Source organism: Scardinius erythrophthalmus (assembly GCF_964197995.2).
Source record: "Scardinius erythrophthalmus genome assembly, chromosome: 13".
In the NCBI taxonomy this organism is placed as follows: domain Eukaryota; kingdom Metazoa; phylum Chordata; class Actinopteri; order Cypriniformes; family Leuciscidae; genus Scardinius; species Scardinius erythrophthalmus.
Genome location: NC_138233.1, coordinates 17,686,183 through 17,706,111, shown reverse-complemented (window position 1 = coordinate 17,706,111; position 19,929 = coordinate 17,686,183). Strand labels below are relative to the sequence as shown.

General features: G+C 35.8%; 1 protein-coding gene across 1 annotated transcript; it reads right to left on the bottom strand.

The window, feature by feature from the left end:
- Positions 1-4: 4 nt before the first annotated feature.
- Positions 5-19,492, bottom strand: egf (epidermal growth factor; the record flags this gene model as incomplete). Its single annotated transcript, XM_081382094.1, has 24 exons — positions 5-162; positions 615-717; positions 818-917; positions 2,824-2,988; positions 3,298-3,487; positions 3,681-3,803; positions 4,830-4,955; positions 5,199-5,315; positions 5,456-5,548; positions 5,677-5,826; positions 6,609-6,779; positions 6,977-7,200; positions 7,449-7,553; positions 8,303-8,451; positions 9,092-9,228; positions 9,403-9,528; positions 9,620-9,742; positions 12,707-12,829; positions 12,941-13,054; positions 13,324-13,529; positions 13,643-13,876; positions 15,279-15,460; positions 15,601-15,800; positions 19,351-19,492. 24 exons carry the CDS (start codon positions 19,490-19,492, stop codon positions 5-7), a joined length of 3,561 nt encoding a protein of 1,186 aa, XP_081238220.1.
- Positions 19,493-19,929: the final 437 nt, after the last annotated feature.

Here is a 19,929-nt window from a genome sequence, read left to right as displayed (position 1 = left end):
TCTTCTAAGAACCCTGAGGGTCTTCTAAGGAGATGAGATAATCGGTGGTCTTCTCTGTAACCAGCAATTTGCGCACATCGCAGGATACAGAGCAGTTGGCAATATCCAGACCACAGTCGTCCCTCTGTAGCTTCTCAGTCTCTTCTGAAGCAAAACTGTCTCCTAGTTCCAAAAAAAAATATATATATATATATATATGTAAGAACTCAGAGGAAGCAGGTGGGTCAATGACATGACAACTTTTCTTGTCTGAATCTATTAATTTATTCAAAATTACATTCAAAATGCAATTCAAACATACAATGACTTAAATAGACCTCTATAATTTCTGAATTAAAACAACATTTTTGTTTGATCATTTTGGGGGCATAAAGTTGAAAAAAAAAAAAATCAACAACTGTCCTGATGTCATAATGAAGAAAAAAATCTTAATTTTATTTTCTCCATTATGATATTATATATATATATATATATATATATATATATATATATATATATATATATATATATATATATAATACATAGTATTATTATTATTATTATTTTACTTTTAGAACAACTGAAAGAAATGGCAGTAATTTATGGGAGAAGATAGGAAAGGGGATTATTCTTACCAGCATCTGAAGAGCAAGCGGGGCATACTGTTGTTCTGGAACACCCTACAATATGAAGTACCTTTTCATCACCGCAGGTAGAGGTGTCCAAAACCACATAGACCTACATACACACAATGTGTAAATCTACAATACTGTCCAATAAAAGCAAAGAAGTCGCTCACTGAACAATCAAAAACTGACATTAGGTACAAGCATCTTACCTGTGGAGTGGCTGTTGTCGTCTCAGTGAAACTGTCCTCACTTATGCTTATGTCACCCACATCATCCTCTGCGGCACATGTTCCAAAATGTCTTTTAGACCTGATAAACAGCAAAACATTGACATTGTCTGCTTTAGATATGAAGTCTGTAGATTCAATTACCTCTGGATACATTTCTTTTGTTTGCTTGTTTCTGAAAGGCTAAATGTCAAATTCATTGAACTGGCTCCTATGAAAGTATTATAGCCACATAACCCTCATATCTATGTAAATAGTAATCTGAGGTGTTTTGATTTTTTCCGTTTGTGGATTGGCACCCTGCTAACTGACACCGAGGGCAAAACCAATCTCTGGATCCTGTTGAGTGAGAATGAAATACCTGCAGTGAGACGTGAAGGTATAATAAGTAGCATTATTACAAGCATGTGTATTTGATATGTGTGTCTCACCCCTGCACCTGGGGCAATAATGGGCTTCGGGATAAACCAAACCAGTGTCGTGTTTGTGTGTATGTATGTGAGAGAGTTAAAGTGTGTGGAAAGTTGATATAGATAGAAAAATGGAAGAAAAATAAAATGGAAACACGAGTAACCAAGTGAAAAACGCAATTTTAGACAGAAAAATTGCCACCCATGTAGCTATTAAATAAGGTTATAGATCACTGGGTCCATTTTGGGTCATAGGAATGACCTATTTTGATGTGTAATTGCTGTAGTACAAGCTAAACCAAGCATGTAATTGAAAGCGTGCAACTGCTGCATTGAAGTGCAGGGGCCAGAGGAACCCGACATAAGTATGCTGCTTTAGAAAACACCACACCACGGCTCAATGTCACTAAACCCACTAAATACAGGCATTGAGAATTAGATACTTAGCCAGGGCGTGGAAAATATCACCCAGCTGTTTTGATGTGTGTGTGTGTTTAAAGTCTTCTGACACATGCTCAAGGGGATGAAAACATCTTTAAATGTTTCATTGGCTTTAGCTCCAGCCTCCTCTCCTAATAAACAATTTAATGCCACTTTTACACGCTGTTCACACGATAAAGCAGGGAAATGAACCCAGACCAGCAGCAATCGAACCATTACAGGTTTTTGATGAAATGGAAAAAGGCTGTTTTCAAGCCATTTTTATCACAGTCTCTATTTTCATCTTGTCCCTTGAATCCACTACAAATCGAAGACATTAAGATTGAAAATGTGGCGGATGCTTTGGTGTTGTACATTTTTCAATTTTATATTTTTCGCTTTTAATGACCATAATACATTATATGGCAGGGCTGTGCACAATCAGAATTGAAGAACTAGTCCGTTTAATTTGAACTGATGAGAACATGAAATTTGAATGCATATGACAGGATGAGGAATTTACTGAATTGCAATTCAAAGAAATGTACCACAGATCATGTTTTTCTGGAAATGAAGTTTCTTGTTCATCTTAAATAATTATATCTATCTACACTGTAAAAAAAAAATTGTATGATCATTAAGTTATGACAACTTATGTGATTACAATATACAATATTCAACTATTTTTGTTAATGTAGTCAGTTTAATGTATAGTTAAATCACTTAAACATCCAAGTTGATTGTACTTAAAAATTTAAGGTAGCAACCTTAAATCCGACAATGATATTATTTCTTGAGTCTTGACCAACTTTGCTTTTCTAATAAAAAAAAATATATATACTTATTTATATTTAATATTTAATTTAATTTAAAATGCAATTCTGTAACCTCTGATCAAGTTCCATTGAAATTCAGGAATTGAGCTGGAAAGTTAGAATTTAAATGTTGACGTCCACAAACCTGTGTTGTGGTCATGTAGTGAAGATGTTATTAGATATTAAGATATTATTTAAGATATTATTATTTCCCCCCAAAACATTAATAATTTAGATTATTTATTCTTTGAAAATCCATTGCCTCCATTACTTAAGAATAAGAGAAATGAGTGAGTGTGCTATTAACGTGCATCTCTGACCCCTTGATATCTGTGCCTCTCACCCGTAGCAGTAAGAGATGCAGGCAGCGATGGACAGAAGGGTGATGAAGAGCACAATACACATTGCTATAGTCATATTCCTCCTCTTCTCTTCTTCAGCCTGCTGCAACTCCCACCATTCAAGATCACTGTACTGACAGCGCTCCCCCATGTAACCTAACACACAGCTGCAGCACACACAAACATACAGATCATCATTAAATGCAGTATTCATTATTTCAGTCAGTGGACATACAGAACAGAATATAGGAATAAAATGCTCTATGGGATATGCTTAACGTGTGTCCTTTTTGTCAAGGGCAAATGTTCAATAAAAAGCCAAATGATTTTTAGTACAAGACTGCCATCTACTGCTTGTTAACCACACTTTAAAAATCAGCATAGCTTTTAATCTTAAAGGAAATTGTGGAATATGCAAAAACTGATAATGAGAATATAAAAAAAGCAGGTTAAAGTTTCTGTATGACAAAAGCTACAGTATATAAGCAAACACTTGCTTGCAGGCATAAGTCTCCATCTCAGGGAAATAGAAGCACACTCCGTCATACAGACAGTACGAGTCATGAGTGGAAGGACAGCTCTGCATAACATTATTGTGTTGCCATGGCGATGTGACATCAAGAGGACTGCCCGTACTCGGCCAAGAGGAGGCGCCCTTAAACTCCTCTGCAACGAAACAGAGCATGAAAATGAGGTCACTATTATGTTTCATCATACATTTCTACTAAATGTCAGTACATTACTCTTTTGCACAAACTCAGCTTAGCAGGTCCTATCAAATAACTGCTCATGGTATCAAGCCATAATGGCACTTAATACATGAAGCTGAGAAGGTACTGTTTCAGGAGATGAATCTTACCCTGACAGCTGAATCCAGTGCCTGTGAACCCAGATCGGCATCTACACTGATATGTTCCTACTGCATTCAAACACTCTGCGTTTACACCGCAGTCGTGCATATCTAATCTGCACTCATCTATATCTGTAAAATACACATAAAGATCTCTGTATTTAGGGAAAATATGTAATGTATTTATATGTACAGTATGTATGTATGTATGCATGTATGTACGTACCGGTATATGTATATATGTGTATATATATATATAAACACACACACACTACTGTTCAAAATTTTCAGGTCAGTACGTACGTATTTTTAAAAAAAATTCTCTTATGCTCACCAAAGCTGCATTTATTTGATCAAAAATACAGAAAAATATTATTCAAGTTTAAAAAACATTTTTCAATTTTAATAATAAAAGTTTTTTATTTATTTCTGTAATTGCTAATATGAATTTTCAGGATCATTACTCCAGGCATCAGTGTCACATGATCCTTCAGAAATCATTCTAATATACTGATTTGGTGCTAAAGAAACATTTCTTATTATTATTCATTTTTCATGTTCCTTTGATGACAAGAAATTTCAAAAGAACAACATTTATTTGAAATCGAAATCTTTGACTCTAAGCTTTTGAACGGTAGTTATCATAACTGATATTCAGACCAATGCGAATGTTGCCTTTATACAGCAGTTCAGTAAACAAGTTGAAATTGAATAACTTCACAATATTGCCACTACTTTTCTTGCATGCAGTTTATCACCATCAATGAATATCGTTGCAAACAAATCCAATGCCGAATTAACTAAATATTAATAATTAGAATATTTCAAGAAACTCAGAATGAGTCTCCGTAGTGATGTTACTGTGTGAATCAATGTTTCTGAAATGAATCAGTTGAGTGAATGATTCAAAAGACAGTAACAAGCCACAAATACACAAAACTGTTTGGAATGCGCCAACACAGACAAGCGAAGTGATAAAAATAGTAAAAAGTCCCAGTGTTGTTAAACCGTTATATCAGTACTTTTGGAACGCTGCAAGACCAGATTTGACAACCGATACTAACTGTAATTGGTTAGTTCAAATACATATACATATATATATATATATATATATATATATATATATATGTGTGTGTGTGTGTGTGTGTGTTGTCGTACCCATACAGTGCTGACCATCTCCACTAAATCCACTCTTGCATTGGCAGAAATATCCACCTGCTGTGTTCATACACTCAGCCTCAGAAATACTACAGTCTGCCAGGCCTGCTTTGCATTCATCAATGTCTATACAAACACACACAAACACATATTGTCAATACTGTATGTGCTCATCTAAACAAACCTATATTTACATAAAGACTGATCAATACATCCAATAACAGGTGCATACGACACCCACATAAACATCAATATTCCTACACTCAAATTCAGTTTCACACATACATCACAAACCTGCTGCTTCAGTCTATACGAAATCAAAATCATCTGACATGTAGTGCAAACACACACAGGCTTACACACACTTACCCACACACAGTTCCCCATCTCCAGTGAAACCTCTCACACACTGACACACGGCTCGGCCCTCCTGCAGCACACACTGAGCGTTCACATCACATCTGAGAGAGTAGCAGTCATCCTGGTCTAAATGAATGAACATCATTCTCAAGTTCATTTATTAGAAATGATTCAATCACAGTATTCAGCAACCACAAAAATCTGATAATGAAAATGAGTAATAAATATCTCGTCTATGATGAATGAAGTTGTGAATATTGTTCTACCCGAAATCATCTTCTCTGTGTAAACCAAGGCCAGTGGTGTGCTCTCATCATTCAGTGTTTTATTTCTCAGACGATCACTTGATTCACCATCATCTGATTCTATGTGGGAAAATACAGCTCTTTTTTTATTCAAACAGTTACTTTTCAAATTGCTTTGATGGTTTAATGTGATTTTTTAGGAATCTTTTTTATTATTTGTATTTGAACTCAATTCTCATCACACTGACTAGTGAATGATGCATTAATCGCCAGACAGTCTTTTCCATCAGCTGAAAGAACGTGCTTTGAGTGACATGAGCAATGAGCCAATCCCAGTCTGCTCTCACACACTTGGGCACATCCTCCGTTTTCATGAAGACAAACATCTGCTCCTAGGAGAAAGAAACATGCAGTGCACAATCTGTTGAGTCAAAGAAGTATAAGATGGAAATTATAGTAGTTCAGTAGGAATTGAACAAGATTTTATAGTAGGAATTTTGAATAATAGTAGTATAGTAGGAATTTTAAATAATATCACTACATTGGTTTGAGCGGATGTTGCCATTTTTGTCTGTCAAACTGTCAATTTATCACGTTAAAAGAGTTAAGAGAAATATTTTATTATTGTGTAAATAATCACGTTATTATTAATGAAGTTAACGTGCCTGAGCTTGACCAGAGCAAATTTCATATTTTCACATATTTGGTGTACACTTTTCCAAAAATACACTTCCGTTCAAAAGTTTGGGGTCAGTAATAAGAAATTAAATACAGCAAAGATGCATTAAACTGATCAAAAGAGACAGTAAAGAAATTTACATTTGTATTCTATTCATGCTGAAAATCATCACAGGAATAAGTTATATTTTAAAATATTTCAAACTGTAATAATATTTCACAATATTACGGTTTTACTGTATCAAATAAATGCAGTCTTGGTGAGTACACAAGACTTCTTTCAAAAAATGTTTGAAAGAGTGTGTATTTTCACAGACTAAAACAAAGGCATATTTATTTTTTAAACATTATGGAGTTAATGTATAAAAGGAATCATCCAGTCCAATCTGTTTTCCGCTTTAGTTACACACTAAAGAGTAACAACCTCCATTTCCTTATGCACGTTACTAAAAACAATGGTTAAAAATATGCTAATAATAGGACACAGCATCTGTACCCGGTTTGGCAAGAGGGTGGACAATAACCAGAGAAGCTGGTTGGATAGAGTCATCATGGACACGTTGAAGGTTTCGTCCAGTTCTTCTCATGTCCAGCCGGTAAAGTAAGTGACCCTCCCAGTCACTGACCCAGAGCACATTCTCAAATACTGCAACGTCAAATGGGTGACCTGAGCCAAAGCAAAAATAATCAACAGAAAACATTACACACAGAAAAAAAAACGTTGTCTATAGGGTTTTTTTTTTGTCATAAACCAGCATAAAATCAGATTTGCAACATACGTTTGTGCTCACTTCCATCATGTATACATTCAGTATTTGCTTGTGTACTGAAAGTGTGTGAGTGCTTTTGGCAGAGAAGCCTCACCTACTTGGTTTTCACTTAGTATATGGCGATTAGACCCGTCCAGCTTGGCCGACTCAATCACGCCTCTGCTCAGGTCACACCAGTACAGACGCTGGGAGCCGTGATCCACAGCTAGTCCACTAGGAGACACCAGACCGGTGTTGACCACAACTTCACGCGTGTCTCTGTTCAAACCTGACCGCTCCACTGCAGGACGACTACCCATGTCTGTCCAATATACCTTCCTCCAGACACAAAGACAAGAAGTTCATGTATGATTACGAGTCAAGATCCATTTGAATGTTTAAGAAAAGTGCTGCTTGGAATAACACGAGAGTGATTAAATAATGATTTATTTATTTTTAATTTTTTTGCTGAACTCTTCCAAGAAAAAAGATATTCAGAATAAAATGACTGTGGCCACTGTACAATTTTAAGTTTATATGATATAGGCAAGTCGCATAGAAGAAACATGCGGTTTCAAAAGTCTTACTGCGCCTGAGGATGTAGGGCAATGCCTCTGGGTTTTTGGATGTCTTTCTCTATAAAAATCTCCCTGTCAAGGCCATTTAAACTGCTGCGGGAAATAGAGGATAATCTGAAATGCAGAATGTTAAAGTCAGTTGAGCAAATAAGTAAGTTGTTAAAGGGACAGTTCACTTTGAAATTAAATTTTAGTATGTTTTAGCTTACCTCAAGGGCATCCAAGATGTAGGTGTCTTTTTTTCCGCAGTAGTTTCAATTTTTATATTTTTAGGCCAAACCGTTCTTGTCTGTCAGTCATATAATGCAGGTCTATGGTCACTGTCTCAAAGAGCATGCACAGAGTCCAAATTAAAACAATTCCCCATCGTCCAAATTAAACAATTCCCCATCGTAAGTACACATTGATGGCCTAAGACACGAAACGAGTGGTTTGTGTGAGAAAACGAACAGTATTTATATCGTTTTTACCTCTTATACACAGCCACGTCCAAGTGATCTGAGGGCGCGCGCGCATCCTGGTGTGTGACGTGTACGCAGACTGGTGCATAGACATATACACTAGATGTCGCCTTAAAGACATTCGTTCCAATGAACTGCCGTAGACAAGGCGACATCTAGTGTATATATCTATGCACCAGTCTGCGTACACGTCACACACCAGGATGCGCGCGCGCCCTCAGATCACTTGGACGTGGCTATGTTACAAGGCTGTGTTACAAAAAATATCATAATTGAAACTACTGCGGAAAAAAAGACACCTACATCTTGGATGCCCTTGAGGTAAGCTAAAACTTACCAAAATTTAATTTCAAAGTGAACTATCCCTTTAAGGAAGTGTGTCTGTATTGATCTGTAGCCCACCCTCTATCAGTCCAGTAAAGCTTGCGATGGACCCAGTCCACAGCCAGACCCTCGGGTGAGTCGAGTCCAGTGGAGAAAAGCATCTCTCTGAAGCCACCATCCAGTGAAGCCCTCTCAATACGCTTCAGGCCTTTATCTGCAAAATACATCTAAAACAAACAAACAAACCCAAGTGACTACTTCCATATGAAAAATTATCATTATTTGGTTGCAATTTCAAGGATTCTTAAATATATAAGTAAATAAATAAATATGTTCTATTTTTAGATGATAATAATAAGATTAATCCCAATAACTTTATTCTATTGACAACCACTATTTTCAACAGTACATTTAGCACATAAAAAAAAAAAAATTGGGATTTTTTTTGTGGATTTATTTAATTATTTGTGGATTCATTTTATATTTTTTTAATTCAAAATTGTAACATTTTGAATGGGCCTGAAAAAGGCCCTGAATCTATGTACTGTGTAAAATGTGTACATGAATGAAAGGGAAAAGGTGTATCCTCTTGCACTTATACTCTGTGGCCACTAGATGACAGTAAAATACAGTATTTTAAACAGTATCAACAGGAGCCCCTGAACTTTATTCCTGTTTCCTTACATCACATGACATTTAATTATTATTATTAATTTAATTATATAATTATTATTATTATTATTATTATTTACATCTTATGTCCACTAGAGGGCAGTTGTAAACACAATCACTACAGTGGCCATCGATAAACTCTCACGACACACTTTCTTCAGCCATGTGTGTGGCTGTGTTTGTGTGATATTTTACCCTTTTCTGCACGGGATCATAATCCACAGCAATGATGGAGCCTCTCGGTTCCTCCAGTAGTTTTCTGCTCCTTTTGCCATTTGTGGTAATCTTTCTTATATCCACTACATTGGCAAACAACAGGTACGTTGGAGGTCCTGCTTGAAAAAAAGGAAATAGATTCCAGAAGATCCCAGACGTTCTAGGTCACTGGAAGAAAATACACTTAAATACTGATTAACTACGTGCTTAACCCAATAATTCTAGCAGACAAAATGTGGGAGACAGACAGGCACCCTGGCAGAATGTAGAATATAAAGACTTGGACTTGCCTGTGGCAGCACAGTGTTTACCATCAGACTGTAGCTGGTATCCAGGCTGGCACTCACACACCAACCTGCCTGGAAATAAAGTCACACACAACTGACTGCAGCCCCCCCGATCTGAAGACAAACAGCCTGAAACACACAGACAATGATGAAGAAAACAGCCATATTTGCATTCATTAAATAAGGCTTTTAACATAATTTGATTTGGAAAAAAACAGACCTGTGCATGAATGGCCATCAGAATTTAGCACAGATCCCTCTGGACACACACACACATCTCCTTCTGTTGTGTGTACACATGCATGATCACAAGCTGTAACATTCTCCACACATGGTTTAGTCTCTGTAGATGCACAGGGAGAAAGGTAAGCAGGCCATTTTTTCTGTATTTACAAAAATATTACAAAAAAAAGAATACAATATATATATATACAAAATGACCAAATTTGTATGTGTGTATTTTTTCCACATATATTTTAAGCCATTTTGCATATGTTATAAATACAATCAAATTTTCTAAAATATATTTTAAAATACAAAAAAAAGACATTTTATTTTATTGCCCCTTAAAGTACATTTTGTAATAATTTGGAATTTGAAGGTTTAATATCATATTATGTTTTACATTTGTATTATATATAATATTTTCACATGCACGTATTTTGTTTACTGTAAATTATTCTACAAGGCAAATTAGGAGTGAAATTGCAAACAAACAAAAACTAACAAAAACAGCATTACTTGAAATGATACTGTTTATCTTTCAATTTGGTTTTGATTAGTTAAGAGAAATGTAATAAATAACATTTCATTTAATTTCAAAATCACAAAATTACAAACATAACAATAAGGTCAATATCAACTGTTATAATCCTGCCATTTTCAATTTAATTGTCACTTCACATATTCTAGTGCAGCCGAGCGGTAATATGATGGCATGGGTCATTTCAGGGAATGGAATGACCTGTTGGATGACAAGATAATGCAAATGGCCTCAATCTTTAATTTCCAAAATCCCTGTCCCTAGATGATCAATTCTCACCTCAATGTTTCCACGAACACCTCTCTTGAACCAACAGGCCTTGTGGCACTGTGCTTATCAGGCAGTCCTTATTCTGACACCTAATAATCCCAAATCCAATCATCCTATATTTACAAAACACCAGTCCTGATATCAATTAAGCGTGTCTAGGAAATTTTGCTTTATTCAGGTTAACAACGGATACATATAAAAACAGTGCCTCCTGTTCAGTTACATTACATAACGACAGCAGTTCAAACAGATATAAATACAGATTTAACTCCAGAGAGCTACAGAATAAGGAGCAATTTGTATCTGGAATGGTACTGTCACCAGTGCTGATGATCGAGTCTGAAAAAGCCATATGGTGGGAAACAAGCTTCTTATCTGGACACTCTCCAATCCTGTAATCATGTCAGGACCATAATCCCACCCACAAAGGTCATAGTGCGAAAGGGGACTATTGCTTAGAGTGAGTGAAAGCATGTGATGCTCTGAGACAGTTAAAGGTGAACTAAGTAACTTTTTTACCTTAACTGAACAGCTTCGGAGTCATTGGAATGGTTATATTACTTATTTCGGGTTAAATGGTGGTCGTTTCGCACCCCCCTGGTGCCTGTGAGCCGCACTTGCAACTTTGAGCCGGCGGGTCGCCGGCCGCCGCGTCGGGAAGTATCGCGTGATATCAGGTCTCGCGATGTAAACAATTGCTTTACGGCCAAAAGAAATCTGCTAAAATGCTGTCATTATTGCGCTCCCTCACGCTGTTCGAACCCGAATGAAGAAGACGTTTTAAAGAATGTCCCATCTGCTTTGATGTCGTTGATCTACTAGCCTCTGGTGTCTGAGAATCGCCAATGAGTTTTTACAACAGTGTTGTCAAATATCTATTCCGAAGCTGTGGGGGAAGCTCTAGAGAGAAACCTGCGAGCAAAAAGCGAGAATACAGCGAAGAAATCCCGAAACTACTGAGCCCTGCTTTATCAGGCTATGTGACAATTTCACTCTCAAACTAAGCTTAAAATCATGAAATCAAAACTGATTTGAATTTTTTATGCAATATTGCTGTATTTATTATAAATGATTGATCTGTGCACATAAATTCATGTGCCCTCATAATCTTTAATCAAAATAACTCCCCCTCCTGCGTCTGCAGCGACATCTCATCTCTTCTCTGATGATGTGTTTACTTGCGAGAGGGCGGGACGTCCTGTGACTCACATGACATCAGAGCAGTAGCAAACCATAACCATTCAATGATCCAATAAATTCCTGATGGACAAAATCATGTCCCAACCTAAAAAAAAATCTTGTTCAAGCAGCTGTTTCACTCGATATATGTCAAAATAGGGAAGAAAAGACTATCGTAAGTTTCAGGCTAACATTAAAAATAATAAAAAAAATTGCATAAATTTACATCTGCATTCAAACTTAAATGTATTTATTATCCTAAATTAATTATTCACAATAAGTAAAAATATATTCCATTATTTATTTTATAATTCTATAACATCTATATTCTTTTATTGTCATATACGGAATATTCTGACAGCCAGAAAACATGACAACAAACTTGATTGCATGTGTGTATGAGTGTCCGCAGGTTGAGAACTGTTTGGAGGGTTAATCTCACTGTTGCTTTGCTCCTGACCTGCTTAGCCAGGCAAAGCTGCTGACTAAATATGTTCCTTATTACTGATGTCACCTCATTATCTTATGGCACTGTGCTGTCCGGCTCTGCTTCAATGCACACTTAGAGCATAAGCAATGAAGTCTAGAGATGCTCTCTGTCTTTTTCTAGCACTTTTTCATTTATAAATCTCTCTCTCCCTGACACGCGACTTCCAGCTAGGGTTAGGCAATATGGGAAATATGATATAAGTGGAAATATATGGGAAAGGCGAAATGAGTTAAATAATGAACGTAAAGAGTTGTGAAAAAAATGAGAATGAAATGTTTAACCGGAAACGCTTTAAAGCATATGCAAATAATGAACTTTTGTGAATGGGAGTATCCCGTGAGTGTAACTCGACCTCTGCGTTAACATGTGATGTGAATGTACATCGCAATTTACAGTTTGTTGGGACAGAGATGCCAGAACTGCACCTGATAGAATATACTATAGCACAATACTATGATATTTCTTCAAAAGCAGATCGTGGAGACATTTTAATCATCCATGATCAAACATTGTGATATCGTACACGCCTACTTCCAGCTCATTGATATGATATGTATGCTACTAGTGCTAGTGTTTCATAATCCTTCCCTATTCTCCAGTCCTACCTTGGCAGGTCTTCAAATCGGGCAGTAATAGGTAACCCTTAGGGCAGGTGCAGAAGTAAGAGCCCGGAACATTCTCACATCCCAGTGAGCAGCCGTGATTCCAAAGGGCGCATTCATTGATATCTAAACGAGAAGGAGAGTTTTTTTCAGACGAATACATTATGAACAAAAGAATAAGAAAGCTGTGAATTTCTACACTAATGCTATCATGTATTTTGGAAACGGAGGCTGTACCTTCACAGTAGTTGCCTTGTTTACTGAGGGAAAACCCATCCCTGCAGCGGCACAGACCAGTGTCACTGTGACTTTCACACACTTTCACACACTCTCCTGTGTGTCGATTGCAGCCTGCACAAGAACAAACAGCTTTTCCTTCCATGCACAGACCACCAATATGTTATAAAGTTGCTCTTTATGTGATGTTTAAGATAATTATAAGAAATTTCAACTCTTTCCCCGCCAGCGTTTAAAAAACTGGGTGGAAAAATTGGAATAATAAAATAATTGTTACAAATAATTGTTTTGTTTAGCTATTTTGAATTTACATACTACAGCATCCTTTATTATCATATTTTATTTTATTAAGCAATTAATCATCTAATCTTTTCATTACCAACCTGGAGTGAATGGAGTTGGAATTTCCACCACCGGCTGATTGATGGGATGTACCACTTTGAGATCAGTAAGGGGGTGCGGCATCCTTTTGGAATTGACATTCTCCCCTCGGCCCCCTGTGTACTTGTTTACTCGTGTTATTCTTTTTGACTTAAAGTCTATTAGGTACACATAATCCAGGAAAACCGTCATCCTCAGAGCCTGTGGTCTAGAGGTAGAGCAGAGAGGACATCTTTACTGTAAAAATACTTCTTTCTTTACTATAATAGTGTAATATGTGAAAATGTTATCCTTTACATAAAGGATAGATCTCAATTTTACCTGAAGGGCTGATTAAATACGTTGATAATGTTGCCATCATAGTTGCAGGAGCCCATTGCAGTGTGCCCTTCTTGACCTTGCTGAACCCAGAACAGTCTCCTGTCCCGGTGGTCTATAGCCAGAACCTTCAGTGACCGTCTGTCTGCAACTTTCAGCACCGTCGCCTTCTTCCCACCTGTCATGTCTGAACGCTGGATACTGGGAGTCACCCCATCTGACAACCAGAAAATATATCTGGGAAAAAAAGTTGTACATATAAGTGTAACATCGTTAAAAATCATTCGCATAGATCATCTCACATCTTTGTAACCTTCAACTTATTCTGCAAAACTGTAAACGATACATTTAGATTAATTCAGATTATATGTCACTATGAAAAAATGGCATCAAAATAAATGTAAAGTGCAAATTTTAATTTCAGTTTTTAATATATAAATATATACTAGGAAAGCACAATATAATGCAACCATATCATTGAATACATTTTTAATGTATTGTATCAATGGATATTGGATATTATTATTACACTTCTATTCACAACTCTATTATTACACTTAGATACAGATTGCCTTCGCGCTCACATAAAGTTAATCTTTAAGAAAACAAATGACTTAATACTATTAAATATAATCTTTAACAAATTAAAAAAATTAATATCCTTTTTCATACTGGACATTATAATGTTGATATGCACACTCAAAATCACTGAAAAAGCATTTTGGTTTTTAGTGTTGAATGTATTTAGCCAAAATAGTATAGAATTTAATACAAGCCATTTTCAGTTACTGGCCATGACATATTTTGTATTTTTAATTAACGGCATATCAACCAGACATTTATATCAGTGCATCCCAAATATAAATATTGCATACTATATATCAAATAAATATAATAAAAACAGTGTTTTTAAGTTAAAATATATAAATTAAATGACCCAATCTCAATCAATACAAATACTTTATTGTGACTGGAAAAAAACCTTTCCAGTTTCCAAAATTAATATGTAATAGTGTTGATTTATTTGTATTGAAAGCAAAATGATTGCTTATTTAACACTTGTTTATTTCCTCAGACTACTCCTTCGACTTAGGAGTATTAAGTAAGGCCAGTGTGCGGTAGAATGCTGTTGGAGAGACCCTGTTAAAACTGCACCTATGTGCCAGTTATGTTCGAAAGAATGTGAACGTCTGAAAGCTCTAGCATTTATAGCTAGCAGGCAAACTAGGATTTGAGCAACACAGTCCTGAGAAGAACTGTGAAAATGACAAAGTCTTTAGTCATCCTCGTTCTCCCCGAGAGTCAATACGCACACTACTGAGAGAACAGAGGAAAAAATGTAAAACATGTTGTTGTGGGTAAAAAGGTCTGACCTATTGCTCCACAAGCTATGTCTCAATATGATAACAACTGTATTACCATTTAAGTATATGCTCTTTTATGTCTTTTTTTTTTTAATACGACATAAAATATTTTTTATATTTGTTTAAGAATAAAAAATGCATTTAATGCTTATATCACTATAATTGTGCATTTTAATTTTCAGGAGAGATCAACCTAAAATGAGTACATTATTCCAATTCTTGCATTTTTCCTTTCCATGAACGACTGTATAGTTTTGTATTATAATTATGTTTACCTCTCATTTGGATCAACAACAACACTTTTGGGCTGAGATAGGTCTCTCAAGACAGTGTTTTCATTCCTCCCATCTGTGTCCATTTTGTGTATCGTTCCTTTATCTGCATTGCTCCAGAGGACTGAGTTTTCAATCCAGTTCACAGCAAGACCAGTGATTTTTTTCACTGATGAGAGAAGTTTCTGAAAGAATAAACCAAAGGCTTGGAACAGGCTCCAAACAATCACTGATGACTGATTATTAAAATACTGTATTTACAATATTTATACTGTATATGTAAAAAAACAACAACATTATAACATTAATAGATCTTCAATAGTACCTGTCTGCCTGTTCCATCCAGTCCTGCCTTGTTGATTTGTCCTGCATGTGTGTCAGCCCAAAACATTGTCCCCTCACTTAAATGGAAGTCCAACAAGATAGACCTTCCCACCCTAGATATGATCCTTCTCCGGTCCCCACCATCAAGGTTTATCCTCTGGATGCCATTTCCAAGGCCAAGTAACAGATAAGGCTCAGGATCTTTGAAGACACAAATACAAGCTCTGACAAACCTAATCAAAATGATACTAACTGAATGCAGTGAACACAGACATCATTTGATCCTCATTTGAAGTTAACAACCAAGTTTCAGTACACATCTCATTTTCCTGTTCAAATCAAACTGATTTTAAAGCCAATCTTAAATTAAACTGCATAGCCACAAATAATTGACAATATCAAATAAAACATGATTTACAAAAGCGGAACATGCGTAGATGTTTGTTTTCCTGGAACACTATTTATATCACCCAGCCAATCACAACCATCTGATGTTTGGGGAACATTTATTATTTCAAATTAATGTTAAGAGTTGTGAGAAAATAGGATGTGTCAGGTCCACGTGTTATACATACGAGTTTCCTAGTTAAACCCGAATTCCCGAGATGGACGTGCCACAAACTTTAAACATAGCGGAGTAGAACTTGTCGCTAAAGTAATGCATATTTACACATAAGAACATTTTGAAGCATATTGTATGTATTATACACAGTGTAAATAGCCTGCATTTGACTGAAATGCCAGAATCATCAGCAAGCTGATTATAGATAGCATGGTGAATGTTTATGGTTGTCAATGAATGGGACCCTAAATCATTTTGGCTTTAAAATTATCATTTGTTTTATCAATATTTATATGTGAATAAATGCCTAAATTAAATCTGTTCATCATATGAAGCGAGCCTCTTTAGAAAATTTGGACTAGTCCATTTGGACATATGGATTAGTTTTACGGTCTCTTTTATGAACATTTTGAATATGGAGGGACAGAAAGCTTAGATTTCATCAAAAAGATCTTCATTTGTGTTCCAAAGATGGACAAAAGACTTAGAGGTTTGGAACAACATGAGGGTGAGTAATTAATGAAATATTTTTAATTTTTGGATGAACTGTACCTTTAATAAGATTTTCCCAATAGGCAAGAATTAACCTGGTCTCCTAATGATGGTTCCTGTTCTTTCTGACAACAATGAATGCACTTGAATGCGACAAGCTCGGTCAGAAGTGGGAAGGAAGACATTTCCAATAACATTTGAAGGCAGCATTAAAGTGACAGCGGCCTAATAAAGCTGCTGCTGTCAGTCATTAAAGGGTAGGCAATTTCTGACAGGCTAGCAATAGCAAGCCAGCTTTGAAAGCATGAGATCCCACCCTCCCTTTCGAGCGTCTCATATGTCTCCTTCAAAACACATGAACGCACACAGCAGCGCCTGGAAAGCGCCATGAGATAGTGGAGACAGTGTTAAATTACCTCATGTCTCATAGCACATAACATTACAATGATAATGGACGTAAACAACTTGTACCACATGACTGCTGCAGATTCATTTCAGAGTCTGAGGATGTGATTAACTCCAGGCAGAACGTCATTGGTTGCCATCTCGTAATTACGGTTAGATATTGTTTTAAATTTTGCTTACATTTTTGTTTCTCTGTTGTAGTGAATATGTATTAATAATTGTAACGGTCTGTAAGGACTTATATTTTAATGTTAGCCTACAATGTTCTGCAATAAAAGTAGAGTCATAAACATAGTTTAATTGTTTAAATAATATAAGCTAGTGTGTCCATGTAAATAATATAGACACATTTAAATATTATAATATTTAAATATATAATTTAATATTAAATATATAATATTGTCTCACAAGTTCATAATCTGATTTAAAACTGTGGTCTGTAAAGATTAAATACATTTTAAAAAAATAGATTAAAAGATATTGAATAAGTAGGTGCAAGATATAAGCTCAGAGTTGTGAGGAAGAAGAATTTATGTCAATTTTATTGTATGTTAGTGGCTGCATTCACTAAATGAAATGAAATAGCTTTAACATGAAACCTCCCTGAAACCTTATGGTGTTGTGACCCTAAAATGAGGCCTGTCGGCTTACAAATACATTCTTTCTTGGTCATAAAATTGCTAATTATTTTCTCTTTATTCCATATCAGCACCTAATGTCATTCAGAATGTGAATTATTGTTGCTGTGTGACAGGTCTTTTCATGCTCTAATGGGGAGAGGTTCACACATCTATCTCACAGATGCCTGCAGAAATCAAGCAACTGTATCCTAGCAACACAAACCATAGTGGAGGCCTTCGAAGTTGTTTGAGTGGATTACACAAACGCACAGCCATGTTGCTAGGATATGTAGAGACAAATAAGGAAAAAGGTTCAACATGATTTTGGTTACAGTCAATAGCCACTAATTTACAACAACATTTAGATGAGTAAAGCAATTAAATTCTGATGTTCTAGCTAAGCACATCAAGGGACGTTTAAAGGGAGTTTTTCTTTATATTGAGGATGCACTCTGATTTAATAGATATTTAACAGACTTACAGTAATCACAGTAAATATTATGATTCATGAAGGGAGGGTAAAGTTATTTTCTCACAGCAGCAGAAATCTGGGCATTGAGTCCAAAAGCACTCAAGATTTAGTGTTTCCTAAAATTATTTGTTTAAAAAAAAGTTATCTCTTTATAGAAATGTAATGGCCACCATTTTAAATATTAAAGTAATAGTTCAATGGTCATTACTAATCCCTATCCAATTCAATCCTGTATGACTTACTTTCTTTTGTGGAACAGTGAGTGTTTATGGAGCTTTTTTTCATACAATGAAAATGAAGTGCCATAAAAAGTCATTAGCTTTATTTCAAGTCTTCTGAGACCATTCGATATTTTTGTATGAATTTTTTATTTCATTTTTTTAATTTGCTGTAAATATCCCCCTCTGCGGTAGCTCTCAAATCTCATTTGAGCTACATGCTCTCTGAAGACAAGTTGCACAAGTAAAAAATATATAGAGTAGCCTATTCGCATGAAAAAAGGTCACTTATGTCAAGTCAAGTCAAGTCAAGTGTATTTGTATATCGCTTTTCACAATACAGAATGTATCAAAGCAGCTTCACGGTATTAAATTAAAATAATACAAAAAGGTTTGTTTCTAGTGAAATTTATTGATTGATAAAATTAAATTAAATTAAATATTCCCAAAATACACTTAAACATAGTACACTTGTATGGCTGTTTCTTAACACACTTCAAACACTTTTAAAAAGTGCACTTTGTAATCATTTGTAATTAAATAACTTTTTTAATGATTGTATTATAATGTTTGTCATGCTTTAAAGAAGTACCCATATTTTGATGTGTTGTTGACTAGCATACTGAAGCACATACGATTAAAGTACTTCATTTTAACCATAGTGTTAACTGTAGTTTATCATAAATTCTTGTCAATGTATTTGGCATTACATTTTAACCATAACTGAGTTCAACTAATATAAATATAAGCTATAATACATTTTCATTTTATGGTAAATAACATGCATTTAAGTGTCTGAAAACATTCACTTCGCACTTAAGTAGTATATTCTTTTTAAAGTAATTCTTTTCATAATACATACTCATTTTAAAAGTAAGCTAGTGTCTTTTTAAGAATGGTCCCTAACCTGTCATAATACAACCCTTAACATTGTATTAAACATCTCACGTTCAAATCTTCAATGAACACATGATGCACTTACCCACACAGCTGAAGTTTCCAGCAGCCCAGGCTCGTCCACCCCAGCATAGTGTTTCCTCAGCAGGGCCTGAAGCTCTGGCAGGGCCCATACTCACCGTCCAGAACCACAAGTGAAACGCGGCCGCTATCGTCCTCCAGAACATAATCCTATCTAAATTTCCACAGGGCTCTCCTCTTAGGTATTTCCTCGATCACTGAGCCACACCATGCAGCCGTAACCCCCACACATCTTAAACACACAGCCAACCAGCTTCAACTAAATGACAACCTGTGTGAAAAGACTCTAGAAAGTGCATCTATAATATCCCAGAGGTGTCTTTTTTACAGAGCTGGTTGAAAGTGAGAGTCCTGTAGGACGGCCAGGTATGTGTCAGGCACACACACAGAGCCTCAATCTCTCCAGTCCTCCTGTTCTCTAGCTGTTTTGGAAGCAAAGTATGAAATTCCTGACAGTCCCATGGTAAATTTGACACATGGTGAGACCAGCAAGGGCTCAGAAGAGGGTTTTCCCTGATGTAACAATCTGAGCCTTAACTCAAGCAACACAAAAACTGCACTTCTACAACTTAAAAGTCACCCT